The sequence below is a fragment of the Ornithorhynchus anatinus genome, chromosome 2 (assembly GCF_004115215.2).
Source record: "Ornithorhynchus anatinus isolate Pmale09 chromosome 2, mOrnAna1.pri.v4, whole genome shotgun sequence".
NCBI lineage: Eukaryota > Metazoa > Chordata > Mammalia > Monotremata > Ornithorhynchidae > Ornithorhynchus > Ornithorhynchus anatinus.
The window spans coordinates 161,733,777-161,756,686 of NC_041729.1; the positions used below are offsets into that span (position 1 = coordinate 161,733,777).

At 50.1% G+C, this 22,910-nt stretch overlaps 1 protein-coding gene across 1 annotated transcript; it reads right to left on the reverse strand.

Annotated features, from left to right (window-relative positions):
- Positions 1 to 2,401: 2,401 nt before the first annotated feature.
- Positions 2,402 to 22,679, reverse strand: MED21 (mediator complex subunit 21). The gene is made up of 4 exons (XM_001505462.4): positions 22,596 to 22,679; positions 11,671 to 11,785; positions 8,669 to 8,769; positions 2,402 to 2,764 (listed from the first exon to the last, which is right to left on the reverse strand). Exons 1-4 carry the CDS (start codon positions 22,677 to 22,679, stop codon positions 2,588 to 2,590), a joined length of 477 nt encoding a protein of 158 aa, XP_001505512.3. The 3' UTR covers positions 2,402 to 2,587.
- Between the last annotated feature and the right edge of the window lie 231 nt (positions 22,680 to 22,910).

The following is a 22,910-nucleotide window of genomic DNA, read 5'->3' on the forward strand; positions in this document are numbered from 1 at the left end:
ATTATTATTACCCTGGTGGTTGGTAATAGTAAACCCTTAATAAATCAATTATTATAGTAATAATAGTGCTATCTGTTAAGCGCATACAATGTGCCAAGCACTGTTCTAAGTAATAATAATAATGATGTTGGTATTTGTTAAGCGCTTACTACGTGCAGAGCACCGTTCTAAGCGCTGGGGTAGAATCGGGGTAATCAGGTTGTCCCACGTGAGGCTCACAGTCTTAATTCCAATTTCACAGATGAGGGAACTGAGGCACAGAGAAGTGACTTGCCCACCGTCACACAGCTGACAAGTGGAAGAACTGGGATTCGAACCCATGACCTCCGACTCCCAAACCTGTGCTCTTTCCACTAAGCCACATCGCTTTGGGGTAGATACAAGTTAGTCAGGTGGGACACAGTCCCTGACCTACATGGGGATCAGCTTTAATCCCCATTTTACAGATGAGGGAACGGAGGCCCAGAAGTGACTTGTCCAAGGTCACTCAGCAGACACGTGGCGGAGTCAGGATTAGAACCCAGGTCCTTCTGACTCCCAGGCCCGTGCTCGATCGACGACCTACCCTGAATCCTGAAGCGATGGGAAACGATTTCTCCTCTAGCCCCCGACTGGGGGAGCGGGGAGCCGTCTATTTTGGAATCATTGTACCCCGTAGCCACAGCCAGTCAAAAGTGAAAACCTCCTTACCCAGCAGACCTTGGGGATTTTTGACAGCCAGAAGGGCTTGGCGGGGGGTGTGGGGGGGGGGTGTGGGCGCTCCAGGGTGTAATTGGCATCTGCTCCCCCTGGCTCTCATGTAGCACGACCAAGTAGACTCCCTGTTGAGAGGCCAGCACAAAGCTCACCTCGGCAGGTGAGAAAAAGGGAAGAGCCCGCCTTCAAATCTTCAGGCCGGGTTTCCCCACTCCTTGAGAACCTCCCCTGGTCGCCCATCCACCTCCACGTCAAACAGAAGCTCCTCACCACTGGTTTTAGAGCTCTCCATCCCCTCGCCCCCTCCTCCCTCGCCTCCCTTCTCTCCTTCTCCATCCCAGCCGGCGCGCTCCGCTCCTCTGCCGCCGCTCACCTTCACACTGGGCCTCCGTCTCACCTACACTGCCGACCTTGGGCTTCGGCCTTGAACGCCCTCCCTCCTCATACCCGACAATGCCTCTTCCCACCTTCAAAGCTTTACTGAAGGCCCACCTCCTCCAAGCAGCCTTCCTTGACTATGCCCTCCTTTCCTCTTCCCCTACTCCCTTCTGCGTCGCCCTGACTCGCTCCCTTTCTGCTTCCCCCCTCCCAGCCCCACAGCACAAATGTCCATATCTGTCACTTACTTATATTGATGCGTCTCCCTCTCTAGACCGTAAGCTCGTTGCGGGTGGGGAAATGCGTTATATTGTTCTATTGCACTCTCCCAAGCACTGCACATAGCGAGCTCTGCACATATGTGCTCTGCACATAGCGAGCGCTCAATAAATACAATTGACTGGCTGACAGACCTTCCTTTTGCTTGCAAAACCTGGCTTGCAATGACACCGCGTGATTTGAAACTGGGGCAGCATTGGTGGGAGACCCAAGGACACCTGCCCTATCCAGCCCATGAGAACCTGGAGGTCTTCCTGGCCTCAAAGTCTCGCTTTCCTCGGCCGGCCTCCAGATGAAATGGTGGGGCCTTCTTTTTTCGACTGAAGCTCCTCGTGGGAAGGGAACGTGTCTACCGACTATGTGACATTCTCCCCAAGCGTTCCGTACAGTGCTCTGCCCGCAGTAGGTGCCCAATAAATACGGCCGATTTAGTTCTTGCCTTCTGCTTGATTTGGCAAAGAGCTGCAAAGTCCTCAAATGGGATACTCTTCATCTGCTAATTCTGTTTTACCGGACCCTCCCAAGCGCTTGGTAGAGTGCTCTGCACATAATAAGCGCTGAATAAATACTACTGATTGATATCCAGATGAAAAACTCTCGGGCAGGAGAAGTGTCTGCCAACTCTGCTATATTGTACTCTCCACAGTGCTTAGTACAGTGGTCTTTACAGTAAGTACTCAATAAATACCATTCATTGATTGATTCCCATTGGCATCGACTCGCAGACGGCCGCCAGGTGAATTCGGGATCAGCGGGCTACCATCAATTTCCAATTTTCTTCCTCTAATACCAAAGAGAAACAAACACTTTACGCCTGTAAGCAGTCGGGTGGCCTGATATGTAAGAATTCAGGCATTTTACAGTCCTCCAGACTGTAAGCTCCTCGTGAGCAGGGAATGTGTCTACCAACTCGGTCCCGCTGTCCTCTCCCAAGCGCTCAGAACAGTGCTCTGCAGGCAGCAGGCACTCCAGAAATACCACCGATTGACTGAAGGCACTGAAAACAACTACGAGTTCAAGCTAGTTCGATTCAAGGAGGCTACACACCGAGATTTTTAGCGTTTTATAAGATCGTTCCGTCCACGGGTCTGGGAAGGGTCGGGCTAGCAGATCGATTAAACGGCTGTCACGGGGCTTGATGTTTCTGGAAATGGAGCCGCGGCTCCCGTGGCTCCAAGCCGCAGGGCGGATTTCGAGCCTTTAGAGAGTTCGTCCGGTCAGCGGGGGCCCCCGGCTACGAGTCTGGCACGGCGTGGCTGTGGGGGCCGCTCCGGGTCTTCAGCTGGGATTGGGCGATGTCAGCGAGCGCGCTCTGGATCTTTTCCAGAAGCAGGTCCCCCCGGTAGACCACGTCTTCCAAACAGGTAGCGGCCTCGTGGTTCTCATCCTCCAGCTTGTGCAAGCTTGCGGCCTTTAAGAGACAGAGAACAGCAACCATTTATGAAACCAGTCGGAGCCCGGGGCCTTGATGAGGGGGGAGGAGAAATGGCAGGGCGAGAGAAGGGAGCCTTTCAAGTATTCAGGGTTTCAATCGATCGATCGTTGGCATTTACTGAGCGCTTACTGTGTGAGGAGCACTGTAATCATAACCGTGGTACTTGTTAAGCGCTTACTATGTGCCAGGCACCGTTCTAAGCACTGGGGTGGATAGAATAATAATAATAATAATGTTGGTATTTGTTAAGCGCTTACTATGTGCAGAGCACTGTTCTAAGCACTGGGGGAGATACAGGGTAATCAGGTTGCCCCACGTGAGGCTCACGGTTAATCCCCATTTTACAGATGAGGTAACTGAGGTACAGAGAAGTGAAGTGACTTGCCCACAGTCACCCAGCTGACAAGGGGCAGAGCCGGGATTCGAACCCATGACCTCTGACTCCCAAGCCCGGGCTCTTTCCACTGAGCCACGCTGCGGCTGGACACAAGCCCATCCCACACAGGGCTCTCGGTCTTAATCCTATTTTACAGATGAGGGAACTGAGGCACAGACAAGTTAAGGGACTTGCACAAGGACACAGAGCAGACGAGTAGCGGAGCCGGGATTAGAAGCCAGATCCTTCTGACTCCCAGGCCCTTGCTCTCTCCGCTAGGTCATGCTGCTTCTCTGTACTAAACGCTTGGCTGAGTACAATATAACAGAGTTGTTAGGCACGTGCCTGCCCACAATGATCTTACGTCTGGGGGTGGGGGGGGTAGACGGACATTAATATAAATAAATAATGGATAGGGCCTTAATCAACGGTATTTATTAAACACTTACTGTCTGCAGAGCACTGTACTAAGTGCTTGGGGGAGGACAACATAACAGAGTTGACAGACACGTCCCCTGCCCCTAATGAGCTTACATCTAGAGGGGGAATCAGTAATATAAATAAAGGATACGCTCGTAAGTGCTCTGGGGCTGAGGGAGAGAAGAGGGGGGCAAATCCAAACGCCAGGGTGATGCTGAAGGGAGTGGGAGGGGAGGAAATGAGGGTTTCTCGGAATTCCCAACACCGAGAAGCCAAGTCCAGACCCACGACCAGCTCTCAAGCTGCGTTACAGAGAGAGGGAGACGGTTTCTAAATCACCCAGCTACTCTCACTTCTTCAGAATCATTTCCCCAAATTTTCTAGTGCTCCCTCTCCAACGCTCCTCTTGTTCTGGGGTCCGAAGGTGCTGACCCTGGAGGAGTAGCGTGGCCCGGGCCCGGGAGTCAGGCTACCCTGGGTCCTAATCCCGGCTCCACATGTGCCTGCCGTGTGACCTTGGACATGTCACTTCACTTCTCTGTGCGCCTCGGTGATCTCATCTGTAAAATGAGGATTCGAAACCTGCTGTCTCTCCGACTGTGGCCCCACACGAGACCTGATTAACTTGGATCTACCCTGGACCTTAATACAGTGCTTGGAATGTAGTAAGCGCTTAACAAATACCACAATTATTATTATTAATGCAGGAACAGGAGGGTGAGGAGGAAGAGCGAGGCAGGGCACCCCGAAGCTCGGCATGGGCCAGAGATCCAGCGCCCACGTCCACAATGAAAGGGAAGGTGGGCGCAAGGAGACCCAGCAGGACCTAAGCATCCCCGTGCGTGGCGACACCTGTATCGTCCCCACTGCCCCCAAATACCCCCTCCCAAACACTTCTGTCCATAACTCTCATTTATTTATTCCCTTTAATGTCTGATAAGCCCACTGTGGGCGGGGAACGTGTCTGTTAGATTGTTCTGTCGTACTTTCCCAAGTCCCCTCTCAGGGACAAACCTGGATAGCTTCCTGTCCTCTACCAGTCGCGACTATGGGAGGGAGAGTGAAGCAGAGGCCTGTCCATTCCTGTCCTAGCTTGGCCAGTGGCTAGCGAGTGGAAGGCCATCGGCCACAAGTCAAAACTCTCACCCGAGCTGGGCAGCAGCAGCGGCATGAGAGAGAGAGAGTCGAGGGAGGAGACTCAAGTTGACTGCAGGGAAGGAGGCGATGGTAAACCACTTCTGGATTTTCACCAAGAAAATTCTAAGGATCCACTACCAGAACGACTGCAGGTGGAGGTGGGGTGCTCTGGGAGAGATGCATCCAAGGCGTCGTTTTGGGTCGGAGATGACCAGAAGGCTTGAGACAAGACTCTCCCAAGCGCTTGGTAGAGTGCTCCGCACATGGTAAGCGCTCGATAAATACTACTTACTGACCCAACAGGGTCCTGTCCGGTCCGGAGATGACCTGCCCCGGCAGACTCGAGGCCCAGAGGCCTGGCCTGCCTTGAGCAGGGTGTTGGGGGGCATCCATGTCTGCACACAACTTCAGCCTCCCAGTTCCAACTCGGCCACGTGACCGGGAAGCAGCTTGTGGCCTAGTGGAAAAAGTCGTGCCTGGGAGTCAGAAGGACCTGGGTTCATTCGTTCATTCACTCATTTATGGAGCATTTACTGTGCGCAGAGCACTGTACTAAGCACTTGGGAGAGTAAAATACAACAATGAACAGTCACACTTCCAGCCCAGAAGGGGCTTACAGTCTAGGATGGGGGAGACCGACATCGATACGAATGAATAAAATGACAGATGTGGACATAAGTGCTGTAGGGGCGGGGTGGAGGAAGAGCAAAGGGAACAAGTCAGGGTGAGGCAGAAGGGAGTGGGAGATGAGGAGAAGTGGGGCTTGGTCTGGGAAGGCCTCTTGGAGGAGATGTACTTCAACAAGGCTCTGAAGCAGGGGGAGAGGAATTGTCTGTGGGATTTGAGGAGGGAGGGCGTTCCAGGCCAGCAGCAGGACGTGGGCAAGAGGCCGGCGGCGAGATAGACGAGATCAAGGCACAGGGAGAAGATTGGCGTCAGAGGAGCAAAGTGTGCGGGCTGGTTGGAGTAGAAGAGCAGTAAAGTGAGGGAGGAGGGAGCAAGGTGATTGACTGTTTTAAAGTTAATGGAGAAGAGTTTCTGTCTGATGCGAAGGTGGATGGGCAAACGATGGAGTTTTTTGAGGAGGGCTGACGTGTCCTGAACATTTCTGTGGAAAAATGATCCAGGCAGGAGAGTGAAGTATGGACCGGAGTGGGGAGAGACAGAAGGTTGGGATGTCAGTAAGGAGGCTGATGAAATAAACCAGAGGGATAGGATCAGTGATTGTATTAACATGGCAGCAGTTTGGATGGAGAGGAAAGGGCAGATTTTCGCAACGTTATGACTGACAGAATTTCACGATGGATGGAATATGTAGGTTGAAGGACAGAGAGGAGTCAAGGATAACACCAAGGTTACCGGTTTATGAGACAGGAAGGACGGTGGTGCCGTCTACCACGATGGGAAGTCAGGGGAGGACAGGGGGAGGATGGGAAGATAAGGCTCTGTTTGGGGCACGGTAAGTATGAGGTGACAGGAGGACAGCCAAGTAGAGATGTCTTGAAGGCACGAGGAGATGACGGTGTTTGGGGTATCGTCCGCGGAGAGGGAGAAAGAGATCCGGGATGACGGTGTTTGGGGTATCATCTGCACAGAGGTGGCAGTTGAACCCTCGAGAGAGAATGAGTTCTCCGAGGGAGTGAGTGTTGATGGAGAATAGAAGGGGACCCAGAACTGAACCGCGAGGGACCCCCACAATTAGGGGGTGGGAGACAGAGGAGGAGCCCGCGAAGGAGACAGAGAATGAGCAACCAGAGAGATAAGAGGAAAACCAGGAGGGGACAGAGTCAGTGAAGCCAAGGTTGGATAATGTTTTCAGGAGAAGGGGTTGGTCAACAGCGTCCAAGGCAGCTGAGAGGTCGAGGATGAAGTAGAGGCCACTGGATCTGGTGACCTCTGAGAAGGCGGTTTCTGTGGATTAAAGGGGGCAGAAGCCAGATTTGAAGGGGTCAAGGAGAGAATTGGAAGAGAGGAATTTGAGACAGGGGGTGTGGAAGACTCGCTCAAGGAGTCTGGAGAGGAATGGTAAGAAGGAGACAGGGCGACAACTGGAGGGAGTCGTGGGGTCAAGGAAGGGTTTTTTTAGGATGGGGGAGATGTGGGCATGTTTGAAAGCAGTGGGAAGAAGCCACTGGAGAACAAACGGTCGAAGCCGGCTGTTAGGGAGGGAAGAGGGTGAGAGCTTTGATAAAGAGAAGCAGCATGGCTCAGTGGAAAGAGCGTGGGCTTGGGAGTCAGAGGTCACGGGTTCTAATCCCGTAACTAGTCAGCTATGTCCCCTTGGGCAAGTCGCTTAACTTCTCTGTGCCTCAGTGACCTCATCTGTCAAATGGGGATAAGACTGTGACCCCCACGTGGGACAACTTGATCACCTTGTATCCCCCACCGCTCAGAACAGTGCTTTGCACATAGTAAGCGCTTAACAAATACCACAGTTTATTTTAAAGTTGCGAAGGGATGGGGTCGGATACGCAGGTGGAGGGGGTGGCATTTGAGGGGAGGCAGGAGATCTCCTCTACAGATACTGCTGGGAAGGATGGGAGAGTTGAAGAGGGGCTGGAAGGGGGAGGGACTGAGGAGGGGCAGGGGCCATTTTAGGGAGCTCACACCTAATAGTGTCAAGGTTGCTAATAAAGTAGGTGGCCGGCTCACTGGGGCAAAGGATGAGGGAGGTGGAGGGACAGGGGGCCTGAGGGGGAGTTAAACATCTGGAACAACTGGCGAGGATGATGGGCACGGGTGTCAAGAAGGGAAGAGAAATAGTTTTGCCGGGCAGAGAAGGCAGACTTAAAGCATGCAAGGATAAACTTGAAGTGGACAAAGTCGGCCTGATAATACCCCGGCTCCACCACACGTCTTCTGTGTGACCTTAGGCAAGTCACTTCACTTCTCTGGGCCTCAGTTTTCCTGTTCTCCCTCCTACGTACACTGTGAGTCTCATGTGGGGTAGGCACTATGTGTGGCTTAGTTCATTTGTATCTCCCCTGGAGCTTAAACCAGAGTTTGACCCATATCAACCACTCAACAGATGCCATATAGAGGAAAAAAACTGTGTAAAATATGGGTATGAAAGCAAATTGCTTCGCCCCTCCCAATCCGATCTGCTTGTGGGGATGGGAGTGGCTGTCACCTTCTCCATCATAGCTCAGCCTCAGCTCAGAAGAAGCGTGGCCTAGTAGGTAGAACCCGGGTCTGGAGAAGTCAGAAGGCCCTGGGTTCTAATCCCAGCTCCCCCACTTGTGTGTTGGGTATCCCTGGGCAAGTCACTTCCCTGGGCCTCAATTCCCTCATCTATAAAATGGGGATGAAGACTGCAAACCCTCTGGGGGGACAGGAACTATGCTCAACATGATTCGCTTGTAATAATAATAATAACAATAATAATGTTGGTATTTGTTAAGCGCTTACTATGTGCAGAGCACTGTTCTAAGCACCGGGATATTCATTCATTCATTCAATAGTATTTATTGAGCGCTTACTATGTGCAGAGCACTGTACTAAGCGCTTGGGATGAACAAGTTGGCAACAGATAGAGACAGTCCCTGCCGTTTGACGGGCTTACGGTCTAATCGGGGGAGATGGACAGACGAGAACAATGTAGACACAGGGGAATCAGGGGAATCAGGTTTTCCCACGTAGGACTCACAGTCTTCATCCCCATTTTACAGATGAGGTAACTGAGGCACAGAGAAGTGAAGTGACTTGCCCAAGGTCACACAGCAGACAAGTGACAGAGCCGGGATTCGAACTCATGACCTCGGACTCCAAAGCCCGTGCTCTTTCCACTGAGCCACGCTGCTTCTCAAGAACTCTAAACTCTACCCCAGAGTTTAGAACGGTGCCTGGCACATGGTAAGCGCTTAACAAATGCCATTAAAAAATGCCCAAAAAACATTAGGTCCAGATTTCTCTGCTTGGAACGTCCGCCTGTTAGAAAATATCCTTACCTGCAAAGCTGCCGTAGATTCTTCGCTGGGCAACGAATCGATCAACACGTCGATGTCCTTAGCTGTTCGCGCAATCAGGGCTGCAAAGAGCTGGGCATATTCTAGGGAAAGGTATTAAATTGGGCAGGAGTCACACCATTCATTCAATCTTACTTAATGAGTGCTCACTGTCTGCAGAGCACTGTACTAAGCGCTTGGAAAGTACAATTCGGCAACAGAGAGAGACAATCCCTACGCGACAACGGGCTCACAGTCTAGAAGTAGAGAAGCAGTGCGGCTCAGTGGAAAGAGCCCGGGCTCGGGAGTCAGAGGTCATGGGCTTGAATCTCGGCTCTGCCACTTGTCCACTGTGTGACTATGGGCAAGTCACTTAACTTCTCTGTGCCTCAGTTACCTCATCTGTAAAATGGGCAGACACTTCTCCTGCCCGAGAGTTTTTCATCTGGATATCAATCAGTAGTATTTATTCAGCGCTTATTATGTGCAGAGCACCCTACCAAGCGCTTGGGAGGGTACGGTAAAACAGAATTAGCAGCAGATGAAGAGTATCCCATTTGACGACTTTGCAGCTCTTTGCCAAATCAAGCAGAAGGCAAGAGCTAAATCACTCAGTCGTATTTACTGAGCACCCACTGCGGGCAGAGCACTGTACTAAAATGGGGATTAACTGTGAGCCGCATGTGGGACAACCTGATTACCCTGCATCTACCCCAGCGCTTAGAACAGTGCTCTGCACATAGTAGGCGCTTAACAAATACAAACATTATTATTACTATTATTATTAGAAGGAGGGAGGCAGACAACGAAACAAGACAAGTAGACAAGAAGACACCACCTTCGGGTCAATGGTCAATGCAATGAAAACCAGCTCCCTGCAAGCTTCAACTGTTGATTATTTTCCTCAACTACTAGTCACTGCTTTCCAATCCTTAGAAACACAGAGGACTGGAAAACTGAGGTTTGCTGATACATCTTAACACTGGATATTGAGAAGCAGCATGGCGGAGTGGATAGAGCACGGGCCTGGCAGTCGGAAGGTTCTAATCCCGGCTCCACCACTTGCCTGCTGTATGACCTTGGGCAAGTCACTTCACTGCTCTCTGCCTCAGTTATCTTCTCTGTAAAATGGAGATTGAGACGGTGAGTCCCGGATGGGACAGGGACTGTGTCCAACCTGGTTACCCGGCATCTACACTAGCGCACAGAACAGTGCTTGACAGAGGCAGCGTGGCTCAGTGGCAAGAACCCGGACTTGGGAGTCAGAGGTCATGGGTTTGAATCCCGGCTCCGCCACTTGTCAGCTGTGTGACTGTGGGCAAGTCACTTCACTTCTCTGTGCCTCAGTGACCTCATCTGTAAAATGGGGATTAACTATGAGCCCCACGTGGGACAACCTGATTCCCCTGTGTCTATCCCAGCGCTTAGAACAGTGCTCTGCACATAGTAAGTGCTTAACAAATACCAACATTATTATAATAAGCCCTTAACAAATACCATTGTGATTATACACTATAATTGTCCAGTAACTGGCTCAGTCCTTGCACCTTAACAATGTGGTGTTTATCTGAGAACCTTGGCTCTAACCAGGAGATGGAGCTCGCAAGTGACAGTGCAGAATTCGAAAGCAGCAGTATGGCCTCGTGGCTAGAGCCGGGGCCCGGGAGTTAGAAGGGCCTGGGTTCTCAACCGGGTTCTGCTCTGTGACCGTGGGCAAGTCACGTCACGGTGCCCCAGTTCCCTCATCTGTAAAATGCGGATTAAGACTATTACAGCCGGGATCCCGCTGTTCTATGTGCTGGGGTAGTTCAAGTTCATCAGGTTGACTTCAATATAACAGGCACATTCCCTGCCCACAGCGAGCTTATGGTGTAGACGGGAAGACAGACATTAATAAACAGCCGCCCGGACTCTGGCTTGGAGCTACCATGCCTCGTCCCCACCCTCGCACTTGAATTTGCTCCCTTTATTCCCCTCTCCCTCGGTCCCAGCGCACTTACGTCCATATCCGTCACGTACTTATTTCTATTATCGGGTCTCCCGCTCTGGACTGCCAGCCCGTTGTGGGCAGGGAACGAATCTCCCAACTCTACCACACTGTACTCTACCAAGCCCTTGGCACACGGCTCTACCCATTGTCAAGCATTCAGTAAACACCACTGATCGTCCGATCGAGGCCGTCGCCTAAACTGAGCCAAGGCATCACTTGCGAGTCACTGGGACGTCCATTCCCAAACTGCCATTTAGCATTTGGGCTTCCAGCACCCCGGAGAAGGCAAGAGGGGCAGGGAGAGGGAACGGAGAATTTGGCGGTGGTCGGAGCGACACATCTCACACTGATGTGATAGCTCCCGGAGGCGGGTTTCATGACTACGAATTCTCTCTGGGAGAGTACTACATCCCAGACTCGGGCATCAGGAAGAAACGGCTGGCTGTTCTCGATTCTGATTTTCCAATTCGATCAATCGATGGAACCCGCTGAGCACATTCTGTTGGCAGAGCACGCTCTCCCCAAACTGTGAGCCTTATGTGGGGCAGGGACTGTGTCCAACCTAATTATCGTCTGTCTACTCCGCCACCTAGCATTCAGTACATTCCCAGAGAAGCGGTGTGGCTTAGCGGAAAGAGCACGGGCCTGGGAGTCAGAGGACCTGGGATCTCCGCCTTGTTGGGTGAACCTGGGCAAGCCACTTCTCTATACTTCAGTCTCCTCAACTGTACAATGGGGAATCAATACCTGTTTTCCTCCTATTTGGACCGTGAGCCTCACGTAGGACAGCGACTGTGTCCGACCTAATTAGTGGGCACCTACCCCGGAGCTTTGGAAGAGTCTTTGAGACACAGCAAGCACTCAACAAACACCATACAAAAGAATCTTGGCACAGAGATGGGCTTAACAAATACTATAATTTTTCCCGTACGATAGAGTCAGTGGAGCCTCTATCCCTGCCCTGGAGGAGGCTCGTGGGAGACGTCGACCTGAATGTTTTTTCTTAGCCACATACCTTCGGTGGGGTTGGCGGGTTGATCTTTGTTAATGGCCGTCTGGATGTTGCTAAAGGAGGCGGGAGGGCCACACTGCTGCAGGACGCCGATGGCGTTACAAAACTGATCTGCCAGCTGCAAGAGAGAAACACAGGCACATACACAAATTTATTCTAGACTGTGAGCCCGTTGTGGGCAGGGATTGTCTGAATTGTACTTCCCAAGCACTTAGTACCGTGCTCTGTATACAGAAGGCGCTCAATAAGTACAACTGAATGAATGAATGGTATTTGTTAAGCGCTTACTAGGTGCCAAGGACCGTTCTAAGCACTAGGGTAGACATGAGGTGATCAGGTTGTCCCACCTGGGGCTCACAATCTTAATCCCCATTTTACAGATGAGGGAACGGAGGCCCAGAGAAGTGAAGTGGCTTGCCCAAGGTCACGCAGCAGACAAGTGGTGGAGCCGGGGATTGGGACCCTCGTCCTCTGATTCCCAAGCCCATGCAAGCCACGATGCTTGGGCGGGAAGTCCGTTTTCACTTTCTGGTTTGTTTCAGATTCCGCTGGTTGGAGGTTTCGATTCCTTTACCGATGGCCCCCTCTAGATCAGAAGCTCCTCGTGGGCAGCGAACGTTTCTACCGACTCTGTTGTAGTCAACTTTTCCAAGCGCTGAGCACAGCCCTCTGCACACAGGAAGCACTCAAATAATAACAACAATAATAATAGTGGTATTTGTTAAGCGTTTACTATTCCCTATCATGGGCTGTGCCTTGGCTTAGTGGAAAGAGCCCAGGCTTGGGAGTCAGAGGTCACAGATTCTAATCCCAGCTCCGTCACTAGTCTGTTGTGTGACCGTGGGCAAGTCACTTCACTTCTCTGTGCCTCAGTTCCTTCATCTGTAAAATGGGGACTGAGACTGAGCCCCTGTGTGACAACCTCATGAGCTTGAATCTACCCCAGCTCTTAGAACAGTGCTGGGCACACAGTAAGTGCTTAACAAATACCACCATTATTATTTTTTAAAAAGTTGGTATTTGTTAAGTGCTTACTATGTGCAGAGCACATAGATTAGATTATATATATGAGATTGATTAGACTGTAAGCCCGTCAAAGGGCAGGGACTGTCTCTGTTACCGATTTGTACATTCCAAGCGCTTAGTACAGTGCTCTGCGCATAGTAAGCGCTCAATAAATACTATTGAATGAAAAGAGCACTGTTCTAAGCACTGGGGTAGATACAGGGTCATCAAGTTGTTCCACGTGAGGCTCACAGTTACTTCCCATTTTACAGATGACGTAACTGAGGCACAGAGAAGTTAAGTGACTTGCCCACAGTAACACAGCAGACAAGTGGCAGAGCCGGAATTCAAACTCATGATGTCTGACTCCAAAGCCCGGGCTCTTTCCACTGAGCCACACTGCTTATTATTATAAGACAAGGGGCCTGCTCTCAAGAAGCTTAGAATTTAATGGGAGAGAAGGCTTGACAGAATTTACAGATGAGACACAGGATGGCCCAGTGGATAGACCATGGGCTTCCAAGTCAGAAGGACCTGGGTTCTAATCCCAGCCCAGCCACTTTTCTGCTGTGTGACTCTGGGCAAGCCACTTCACTTCTCTGTACTTTAGCTACCGCATTTGTAAAATGGGGATTAAGACTGCGAGCCCCGTTTGGGGCAGAGATTGGGTCCAACCCGATTTGCTGGTATCCACCACTCAGAGAAGCAGCATGGCTCAGTGGAAAGAGCCTGGGCTTCGGAGTCATAAGTCATGGGTTCGACTCCCGGCTCTGCCACTTGTCAGCTGTGTGACTGTGGGCAAATCACTTCACTTCTCTGGGCCTCAGTTACCTCATCTGTAAAATGGGGATTAACTGCGAGCCTCACGTTGGACAACCTGATGACCCTGTATCTACCCCAGCGCGCAGAACAGTGCTCTGCACATAGTAAGCGTTTAACAAATACCAACATTGTTATTATTATTACAGTGCCCGGCACACAGGAAGTGATTAACAAATTGTTTCTTTCTTTCTCCAACCCAGCCCGCTCACTTCACTCCTCTGAGCTAACCTTCTCACCGGGCCTCCGTCTCGCCGTGGACTCCTGGCCCAAGTCCTGCCTAAGGCCTGGCACCCCCTCCCTCCTCAAATCCCACAGACAACTCCTCTCCCTCCCTTCAAAGCCTTACTGAAGGCCCATCTCCTCCAAGAGGCCTTCCCAGACTAAGCCCCACTTTTTCTTCATCTCCCACTCCCTTCTGCCTCGCCCTGACTTCCTCCCTTTGCTCTCCCGGAGCCCGGCCCCGGCCCCACGGCCCTTAGGTGTATAATCTCTAATTTTACTTATTTGTATTGATGTCTGTCTCCCCCCCTCTACACTGCGAGTTCATTGTGGGCAGGGAATGTCAGTATATTGTTGCATTGTACTTTTCAAAGCGCTTAATACAGGGCTCTGCACACAGTAAATGCTTAAAAAGTACGATTGAATGAACGAATGAAATACCATAATTACCAATATTGTCTATGTGACTCTGGGCAAGTCACGTCTCTGTGACTGTGTTTTCTCATCTGTAAAGTGGGGATGAAGCGACTGTGAGCCCTGCGTCCAACCTGAACAGCTTGTACTTGCCCCAGTGCTTAGTATAGTACTCTGCACATAGGAAGTGCTTAATAAATACCATAATTATTATCATGATTTTAATTATTATGCCAAACGGGATAATTTGGAGAAATAGGGAGGTACAGGCGTGAGCAACTCCAGAGGAATCAGAGGAGAGAAAACTCATCATCAATATTGCGTGGGCAGAGCCTGGTACTAGATTCATTCATTCAATCATATTTATTCAGCGCTTACTGTGTGCAAAGCACTGTACTAGTTGCTTAGGAACATGCAATAGGACACAAAAGACAGAGCTCCTGCTCTCAAGGAGGTTCCAATCCACTGGAACAGTTTACAATCACAAGAAATAGTCTGAAAATGAGAATAAGCTTGTTTTCCCTCTCCTTTGTTAGCTCTAATAATAATAATAATAATAATGAATAATTATGGTACTTGTTGAGTACTTACTATATGCCAGGTGCTGTATTAAGCACTGGGTGGATATAAGCAAATCGGATGGACACAGTCTCTGTCCCACGTGGGGCTCACGGTCTCAGTTCTCATTTTACAGATGAGGTCACTAAGGGGCCAGTGAAGTGACTTGCCCAAGATCACACAGCACTAAAGAAAACTTCCTAGAGGAAAAACAAATGTGGGCTGACAACCGGTGTGGTCAAGGACTTATGGCAGAGAAGCAGCATGGCTTAGCGGAAAGAACCCGGGCTTGGGAGTCAGAGGCCGTGGGTTCTAATCCTGGCTCCACCATTTGTCTGCTGGGTGACCTTGGGCAAGCCACTTTACTTCTCTGGGCCTCAGTTCCCTCCTCTGTAAAAGGGGGATGAAGACTCCGAGCCCCACGTGGGACAACCTGACCCAGCGCTTAGAAGAGCGCTTGGCTCATAGTAAGTACTTAACAAATACCATCATTTATTATTATTATCTATTTATACCCATGTCTAAACAATCAGTCAATGGTATTTATTGAAAGCTCTTCCCCTGTGTAGAACACACTAAAATGTGCATCTGCACACCTGTGAATACCTGTAGACACCTGTAGACTGCAGAGCTAAAACCCTCAAGACTTTAAATGCATTGAGGGCAGGGAATGTCTGTTTTATTGTTCTACTGTATTCTGCTGGTAGTAAGTGCTCAATGAATACGACTGACTTACCTACCCTGCCCACAGCGAGCTTACAGTTTAGAGGGGCAGACACATTAATACGGATAAATACATTTTAGATATGTAAGGCTAGCGCACGGAAGGCTATAGAGAGGCAGGGTGGCTTAGTGGAAAGAGCCCAGGCTTGGGAGTCAGAGGTCATGGGTTCTAATCCCGGCTCTGCCGCCTGTCGGCTGGGTGACTCTGGGCAAGTCACGTCTCTGGGGCTCAGTTACCTCAGCTGGAAAATGGGGATTAAGACTGTGAGCCCCGTGTGGGACAACCTGATGACCTTCTATCTCCCCCAGTGCTTAGAAAAGAGGTTGGCACCTAGTAAGCGCTTAACAAATACCATCATTATCATTATTACAAATCAAAACTCCTCCGTGCTGGGCAGCAGCGGCAGGGGAGAGAGTCGAGGGTGGAGATTCGAGTGGACTGTGCGGAAGGAGGCGACGGGAAATCGCTTCCGGATTTTTCCCAAGAAAACTCTCTGGATCCGATATCGGAATGATTGCAGATGGAGAGCGGGGCGTTCGGGGAGAGATGTGTCTGTGGTGCCGCTATGGGTCAGAAACGACTCGACGGCAAAAGATAAGACCTAATTGCTACGGAGCTAGGAAGGGCTGATGAATAAAGGGAGCAAGCTGGGGCTCTGTGAATTACTCTGTGAATATTTTTACGTGTCTCCCCATTATCGTGCAAACTCCTAATTAACAGGTTTAGTGAAAAGAGCTGGGACCTGGGCTGGCTTTGCTATATTAAACATCTAACATATATATATATATGTTATATCCCCTTTTCCCTCTGCTCCCTCTCTGCCCCTCCTTCACCTCCTCAGCTAAGCCCGCTTCCCCCCCTTTCCCTCTGCTCCTCTCCCTCTCCCTTCCCCTCAGCACTGTGCTCATCTGCTCATTTGAATATATTTTTATTATCCTATTTATTTTGTTAATGAGATGTACATCCCCTTGATTCTATTTATTGCTATCGTTTTTGTCTGTCTCCCCCGCTTAGACTGTGAGCCCGTCAATGGGCAGGGACTGTCTCTATCTGTTGCCAAATTGTCCAAGCGCTTAGTACAGTGCTCTGCACATAGTAAGCACTCAATAAATACTATTGAGTGAATGAATAGTAATGATTGTCTCCCCTCTAGTCTACAAGTTCACTGTGGGCAGGGATCATCTGATAACCTACATCTCCAGCTCTGAACTCTCTCCTTCTCTGCAGTCTCCTCTTTTCCTTTAGAAAAAGGAAAAGGCCTTAATCTTAAAGGCATTTCCTCTTGCCTTTAAGACACCTTTACTTGGATGTCCTCCCGTCACCTCAAGCTTAACGTGTCCCAAAACTGAATTCCTCATCTTCCCACCCAAACCCTGTCCTCCCCCTGACTTTCCCATCACTGTAGACGGCATCACCATCCTTCCTGTCTCATAAGCCCTAACCTCGGCGTCATCCTTGCCTCCTCTCACTCATTCAACCCGTTTATTCCATCCATCACCAAATCCCGTCGGTCCCCACTTCACGATATCGCTAAAATCCACCCCTTCCTCTCCATCCAAACCGCTACCACAGTAATACAATCACTCATCCTTTCCCCCCTGGATTAATAACAATAATAATTACGGTATTTGTTAAGCGCTTACTATGTGCCAAGCACTGTCCTAAGCACTGGGGTAGACACAAGGTAATCAGGTTGCCCCACATGGGTCTCACAGTCTTAATCCCCATTTCCCGCGGTCCTGGAACGCCCTCCCTCCTCACCTCCGCCAAACTGATTCTCTTTCCCTCTTCAAAACCTTACTTAAAAATCACCTCCTCCAAGAGGCCTTCCCAGACTGAGCTCCTCTTCCCCCTCTACTCCCTCTGCCGTCCCCCCTTTACCTCTCCGCAGCTAAAGCCTCATTTTCCCCTTTTCCCTCTGCTCCTCCACCTCTCCCTTCCCATCCCCGCAGCACTGTCCTCGTCCGCTCAACTGTCTATATTTTCGTTACCCTATTTATTTTGTTAATGAATTGTACATCGCCTCGATTCTATTTAGTCGCCATCGGTTTTTACGAGATGTTCTTCCCCTTGACGCTGTTTATCGCCATTGTTCTCGTCTGTCCGTCTCCCCCGATTAGACCGTAAGCCCGTCAAACGGCAGGGACTGTCTCTATCTGTTGCCGACTTGTTCATCCCAAGCGCTTAGTACAGTGCTCTGCACATAGTAAGCGCTCAATAAATACTATTGAATGAATGAATGAATGAATGAATGACAAATGAGGTGACTGAGGCACAGAAAAGATAAGTGGCTTGCCCAAGGTCACATAGCAGACAAGTGGTGGAGCTGGGATTAGAACCCACATCCTCTGACTCCCAGGTTCGTGCTCCTCCCACTAAGCCACGTAACCGCATCAGCCTCTTCGCTGACCTTCCTTTTCTTCGATCATATTTACTGAGCGCTTATTGTGTGCACAGCACTGTACTAAGTGCTTGGGAAAGGACAACACAGCAAGAGAGACAGACAAAACCCTGCTCACAATGAGGTCACGGTCTAGACGACCTCCCAGTCTCCCGTCTCTCCCCGCTCCAGTCTATTCTTCGCTCCGCCGCCCGGCTCATCTTCCTGCAGAAACGCTCTGGGCCTGTCACTCCCCTCCTCAAAAACTTCCACTGGTTGCCTATCGACCTCCGCACCAAACAAAAACTTCTCACTCTAGGCTTTGAGGCTGTCCATCCCCTCGCCCCTTCCTACCTCTCCTCCCTTCTCTCTTTCCACCGCCCACCCCGCACGCTCCGCTCCTCCGCCGCCCACCTCCTCGCCCTCCCTCGGTCTCGCCCGTCCCACCGTCGACCCCCGGGCCACGTCCTCCCGCGGTCCCGGAACGTCCTCCCTCACCTCCGCCAAACTCCCTCTCCTCCCCTCTTCAAAGCCCTCCTGAGAGCTCACCTCCTCCGGGAGGCCTTCCCACACTGAGCCCTCCCTTGTTCTCTGCCCCTCCTCCCCTCCCCACAGCACTTGTGCATATTTGTATATACTATTACTCTATTTTATTAATGAGGTGTATTTATCTTGGTGATATTGATGCCTGTCTGCTTGATTTTTTCTGTTGTCTGTCTTCTCCCTTCTAGACCGTGAGCCCGTCGTTGGGCAGGGAGTGTCTCTCTCTGTTGCCGAATTGGACCTTCCAAGCACTTAGTCCAGTGCTCTGCACACAGTAAGCGCTCAAAAATACGACGGAATGAATGAACCCTTCGTGGGACAACCTGGTTACCGTGTCTACCTGATTACCCCCAGCGCTTAGAACAGTGCCTGGCACGTAGTAAGCACTTAAATACCATAAATATATAATATAGAAATAAAATGTGGATTAAGACTGTGAGTCCCACGTGGGACAACCTGATTACCTTGTATCTACCCCAGTGCTTAGAACAGTGCTTGGCACATATTAAGCACTTAATACCATAAATATATAACATAAATAAAATGGGGATGAAGACTGTGAGCCCCACGTAGGACAACCTGATCACCTTGTATCTCCTCCAGTGCTTAGAAGAGAGCTTGGCACAGAATAAGCGCTTAAGAAATACCATCATTATGATTATTAATAAAGTAAGTGCTCAACAAATATAATTATGATTATCTTTATCTCCCCCAGTGCTTAGAACAGTGCTCGGCACATAATAAGCGCTTAACAGCTACCATCATTATTATTATTATAGTAAGCACTCAACAAATGAGCCCGTTGTTGGGCAGGGATCGTCTTTCTCTGTCGCCAAATTGTACTTTCCAAGAGCTCAGTACAGTGCTCTGCGCACAGGAAGCGCTCAATAAATACCACTGAATGAACAAATACCATAATTATTATGAGTAGTGATTATCATCTTTAAATTGGAGATTGAGACTGGGAGCCCCATGTGGGACGGGGACTGGATCCAACCCGATTATTTGCCTCCAACCCAGTGCTCAGTAATAATAATACTATTAATGATGATGGTATTTGTTAAGCGCTTCCTATGTGCCAAGCACTGTTCTACACGCTGGGATAGACATCAGGTTTGGTCATCAGGTTGTCCCACGTGGGGCTCACTGTCTTCATCCCCATTCTACAGATGAGATCACTGAGGCCCAGAAGAAGTTCATTCATTCATATTTATTGAGCGCTTACTATATGCCGAGCACTGGACTAAGCGCTGGGAATGGACAATTCGGCTTCAGTGACTTGCCCAAGGTCACCCAGCTGACAAGTGGCAGAGGTGGGATTAGAACCCATGACCTTTGACTCCCAGGCCCGGGCTCTATCCACTGAGCCACAGTAGAGTGCCTGCCACTTAATGAGTGTTTAATAATAATAATAATAATAATGATTATGATGGCATTTGTTAAGTGCTATGTGCTAAGCACCGCTGTAAGCGCTGGGATAGACATAAGGCGCATCAGGTTGTCCCCTGTGAGGCTCCCAGTCTCCACCCCCATTTTCCAGATGAGGTCGCTGAGGCCCAGAGAAGTGAAGTGACTTGCCCAAGGTCACCCGGCTGACAAGTGGCGTGGGCAGGATTAGAACCCCCGACCGCTGATTGCCAAGCCCGTGTTCTATCCACTGAGCCACAAGAGAGTGCCTGGCACGTAGTGGGCGCCTAATAATAATGATAATAATAACGTTGGTGTTTGTTAAGCGATTTCTATGTGCCAAGCACTGTTCTAAGAGCTGGGGTGGGGGGGGGGTGGGGGGGGGGTGGGGGGGGGGAGGGGAGAAGCAGCGTGGCTCAGTGGAAAGAGCCCGGGCTTGGGAGTCAGAGGTCATGGGTTCAAATCCCAGCTCAGCCGCTTGTTAGCTGTGTGACTTGGGCAAGTCACTTTACTTCTCTGGGCCTCAGTGACCTCATCTGGAAAATGGGGATGAAGACTGTGAGCCTCACGTGGGACAACCTGATGACCCTGTGTCTCCCACAGCACTTAGAACAGTGCTCTGAACATAGTAAGCGCTTAACAAATACCAACATTATTATCATTCATCCCCGTTTTCTAGATGAGGTAACTGAGGCACCGAGAAGTGAAGTGACTCGCCCAAAGTCACTCAGCCGACAGTAATAATAATGTTGGTATTTGTTAAGCGCTTACTATGTGCCAAGCACTGTTCTAGACACAAGGTGATGAGGTTGATCCTACGTGGGGCTCCCAGTCTCCATTCCCATTTTCCAGATGAGGTCACTGAGGCCCTGAGAAGTGAAGTGACTCGCCCAGAGTCATACAGCTGACCAGTGGCGGAGGCGGGATTAGAACCCACGACTTCTGACTGCCAAGCCCCGGCTCTTTCCACTGAGCCATAATAATAATGTTGGTATTTGTTAAGCGCTTACTCTGTGCAGAGCACTGTTCTAAGTGCTGGGGTAGGTACAGGTTAATCAGGTTGTCCCACTTGGGGCTCACAGTTAATCCCCATTTTGCAGATGAGGTAACTGAGGCCCAGAGAAGTGAAGTGACTTGCCCACAGTCACACAGCTGACAAGTGGCTGAGCCGGGTTTCAAACCCATGACCTCTGACTCCCAAGCCCGGCCTCTTTCCACTGAGCCATAGTAGAGTGCCTGGCACGTAGTGAGCGCCTAATAATAATAATAATGTTGGTATTTGTTAAGCGCTTACTCTGTGCAGAGCACTGTTCTAAGCGCTGGGGGGAGATACCATAATAATAATAATGTTGGTATTTGTTAAGCGCTTACTCTGTGCAGAGCACTGTTCTAAGCGTTGGGGGGATACAATAATAATCATCATCATCATAATAATAATGTTGGTGTTTGTTAAGTGCTTACTCTGTGCAGAGCGCTGTTCTAAGCGTTGGGGGGATACAATAATAATCATAATGTTGGTATTTGTTAAGGGCTTTACTATGCTGACTTGTTCATTTCAAGTGCTTAGTCCAGTGCTCTGCACACAGTAGGCACTCAATAAATACTATTGAATGAATAAATGTGCAGAGCACTGTTCTAAGCGCTGGGGGAGATACAACAATAATAATAATCATAATGTTGGTGTTTGTTAAGCGCTTACTCTGTGCAGAGCACTGTTCTAAGCGCTGGGGGAGATACAACAATAATAATCATAATAATGTTGGTGTTTGTTAAGCGCTTACTCTGTGCAGAGCACTGTTCTAAGCGCTGGGGGAGATACAACAATAATAATAATAATAATGTTGGTGTTTGTTAAGCGCTTACTCTGTGCAGAGCACTGGGGGGATACCATAATAATAATAATAACGTTGGTATTTGTTAAGCGCTTACTCTGTGCAGAGCACTGTTCTAAGCACTGGGGGGATACCATAATAATAATAATAATAATAATGTTGGTGTTTGTTAAGTGCTTACTCTGTGCAGAGCACTGTTCTAAGCGCTGGGGGAGATACAACAATAATAATAATAATAATGTTGGTGTTTGCTAAGCGCTTACTCTGTGCAGAGCACTGGGGGGATACAATAATAATAATAATAACGTTGGTATTTGTTAAGCGCTTACTCTGTGCAGAGCACTGTTCTAAGCACTGGGGGGATACCATAATAATAATAATAATAATGTTGGTGTTTGTTAAGCGCTTACTCTGTGCAGAGCACTGTTCTAAGCACTGGGGGGATACCATAATAATAATAATAATGTCGGTGTTTGTTAAGTGCTTACTCTGTGCAGAGCACTGTTCTAAGCGCTGGGGGAGATACAATAATAATAATAATAATAATGTTGGTGTTTAAGCGCTTACTCTGTGCAGAGCACTGGGGGGATACCATAATAATAATAATGTTGGTGTTTGTTAAGCGCTTACTATGTGCCGAGCACTGTTCTAAGCGCTGGGGGAGACACAGGGTCATCAGGTGGTCCCACTTGAGGCTCCCAGTCTTCATCCCCATTTTCCAGATGAGGCCACTGAGGCCCAGAGCGCGCTTAGTCCAGGGCCCTGCACCTTGTAAGCGCTCAACAAATTGAATGACTGAATGAATGAAGGGAAGCGACGGGTCCAAGGTCAGCCAGCTGAGGGGGTGGCAGGATTAGAACCCAGGCCCCGGGGCAGGGAGTGAGCGCTTCCTCCGGACGACAGCGAGGATGATGACGCCGCCGGGTGTCGGGGATTGTCGGCGGGCGTTGTGAGGTGTGTGTGGTGTCTCCCTCCCCTCCCTTCCCTTCCGCGGCCGCCGCCGCCTCCCGGAGCGTTTCCTCACCGAGTTGACGGCGTCCTGCAGCTGCGTCAACCGGTCCGCCATCTTCCTTCCTCCCCCGACCCCGCCCTCTCGCCGCCCCCCCATTGGTCAACCTCCGGCCAATCGGAAGGCTCCTTCTTGGACGGCCCGTTGGGTGACGTCACCGGAGGCGGGGCCTTGGAGCGCCCGGCCGGGCTCGCGCATGCGCGCTAGGCTTCGCCTCTCCCCCGTTTCCCCCTCCCCCCTTCTTTTTTTCCTTTGGAGAAGCAGCGTCGCCTAGTGGAGAATCATAATATTGGGGGTGTCTGCTAAGCGTCTACTATTCTTATAGTGCTT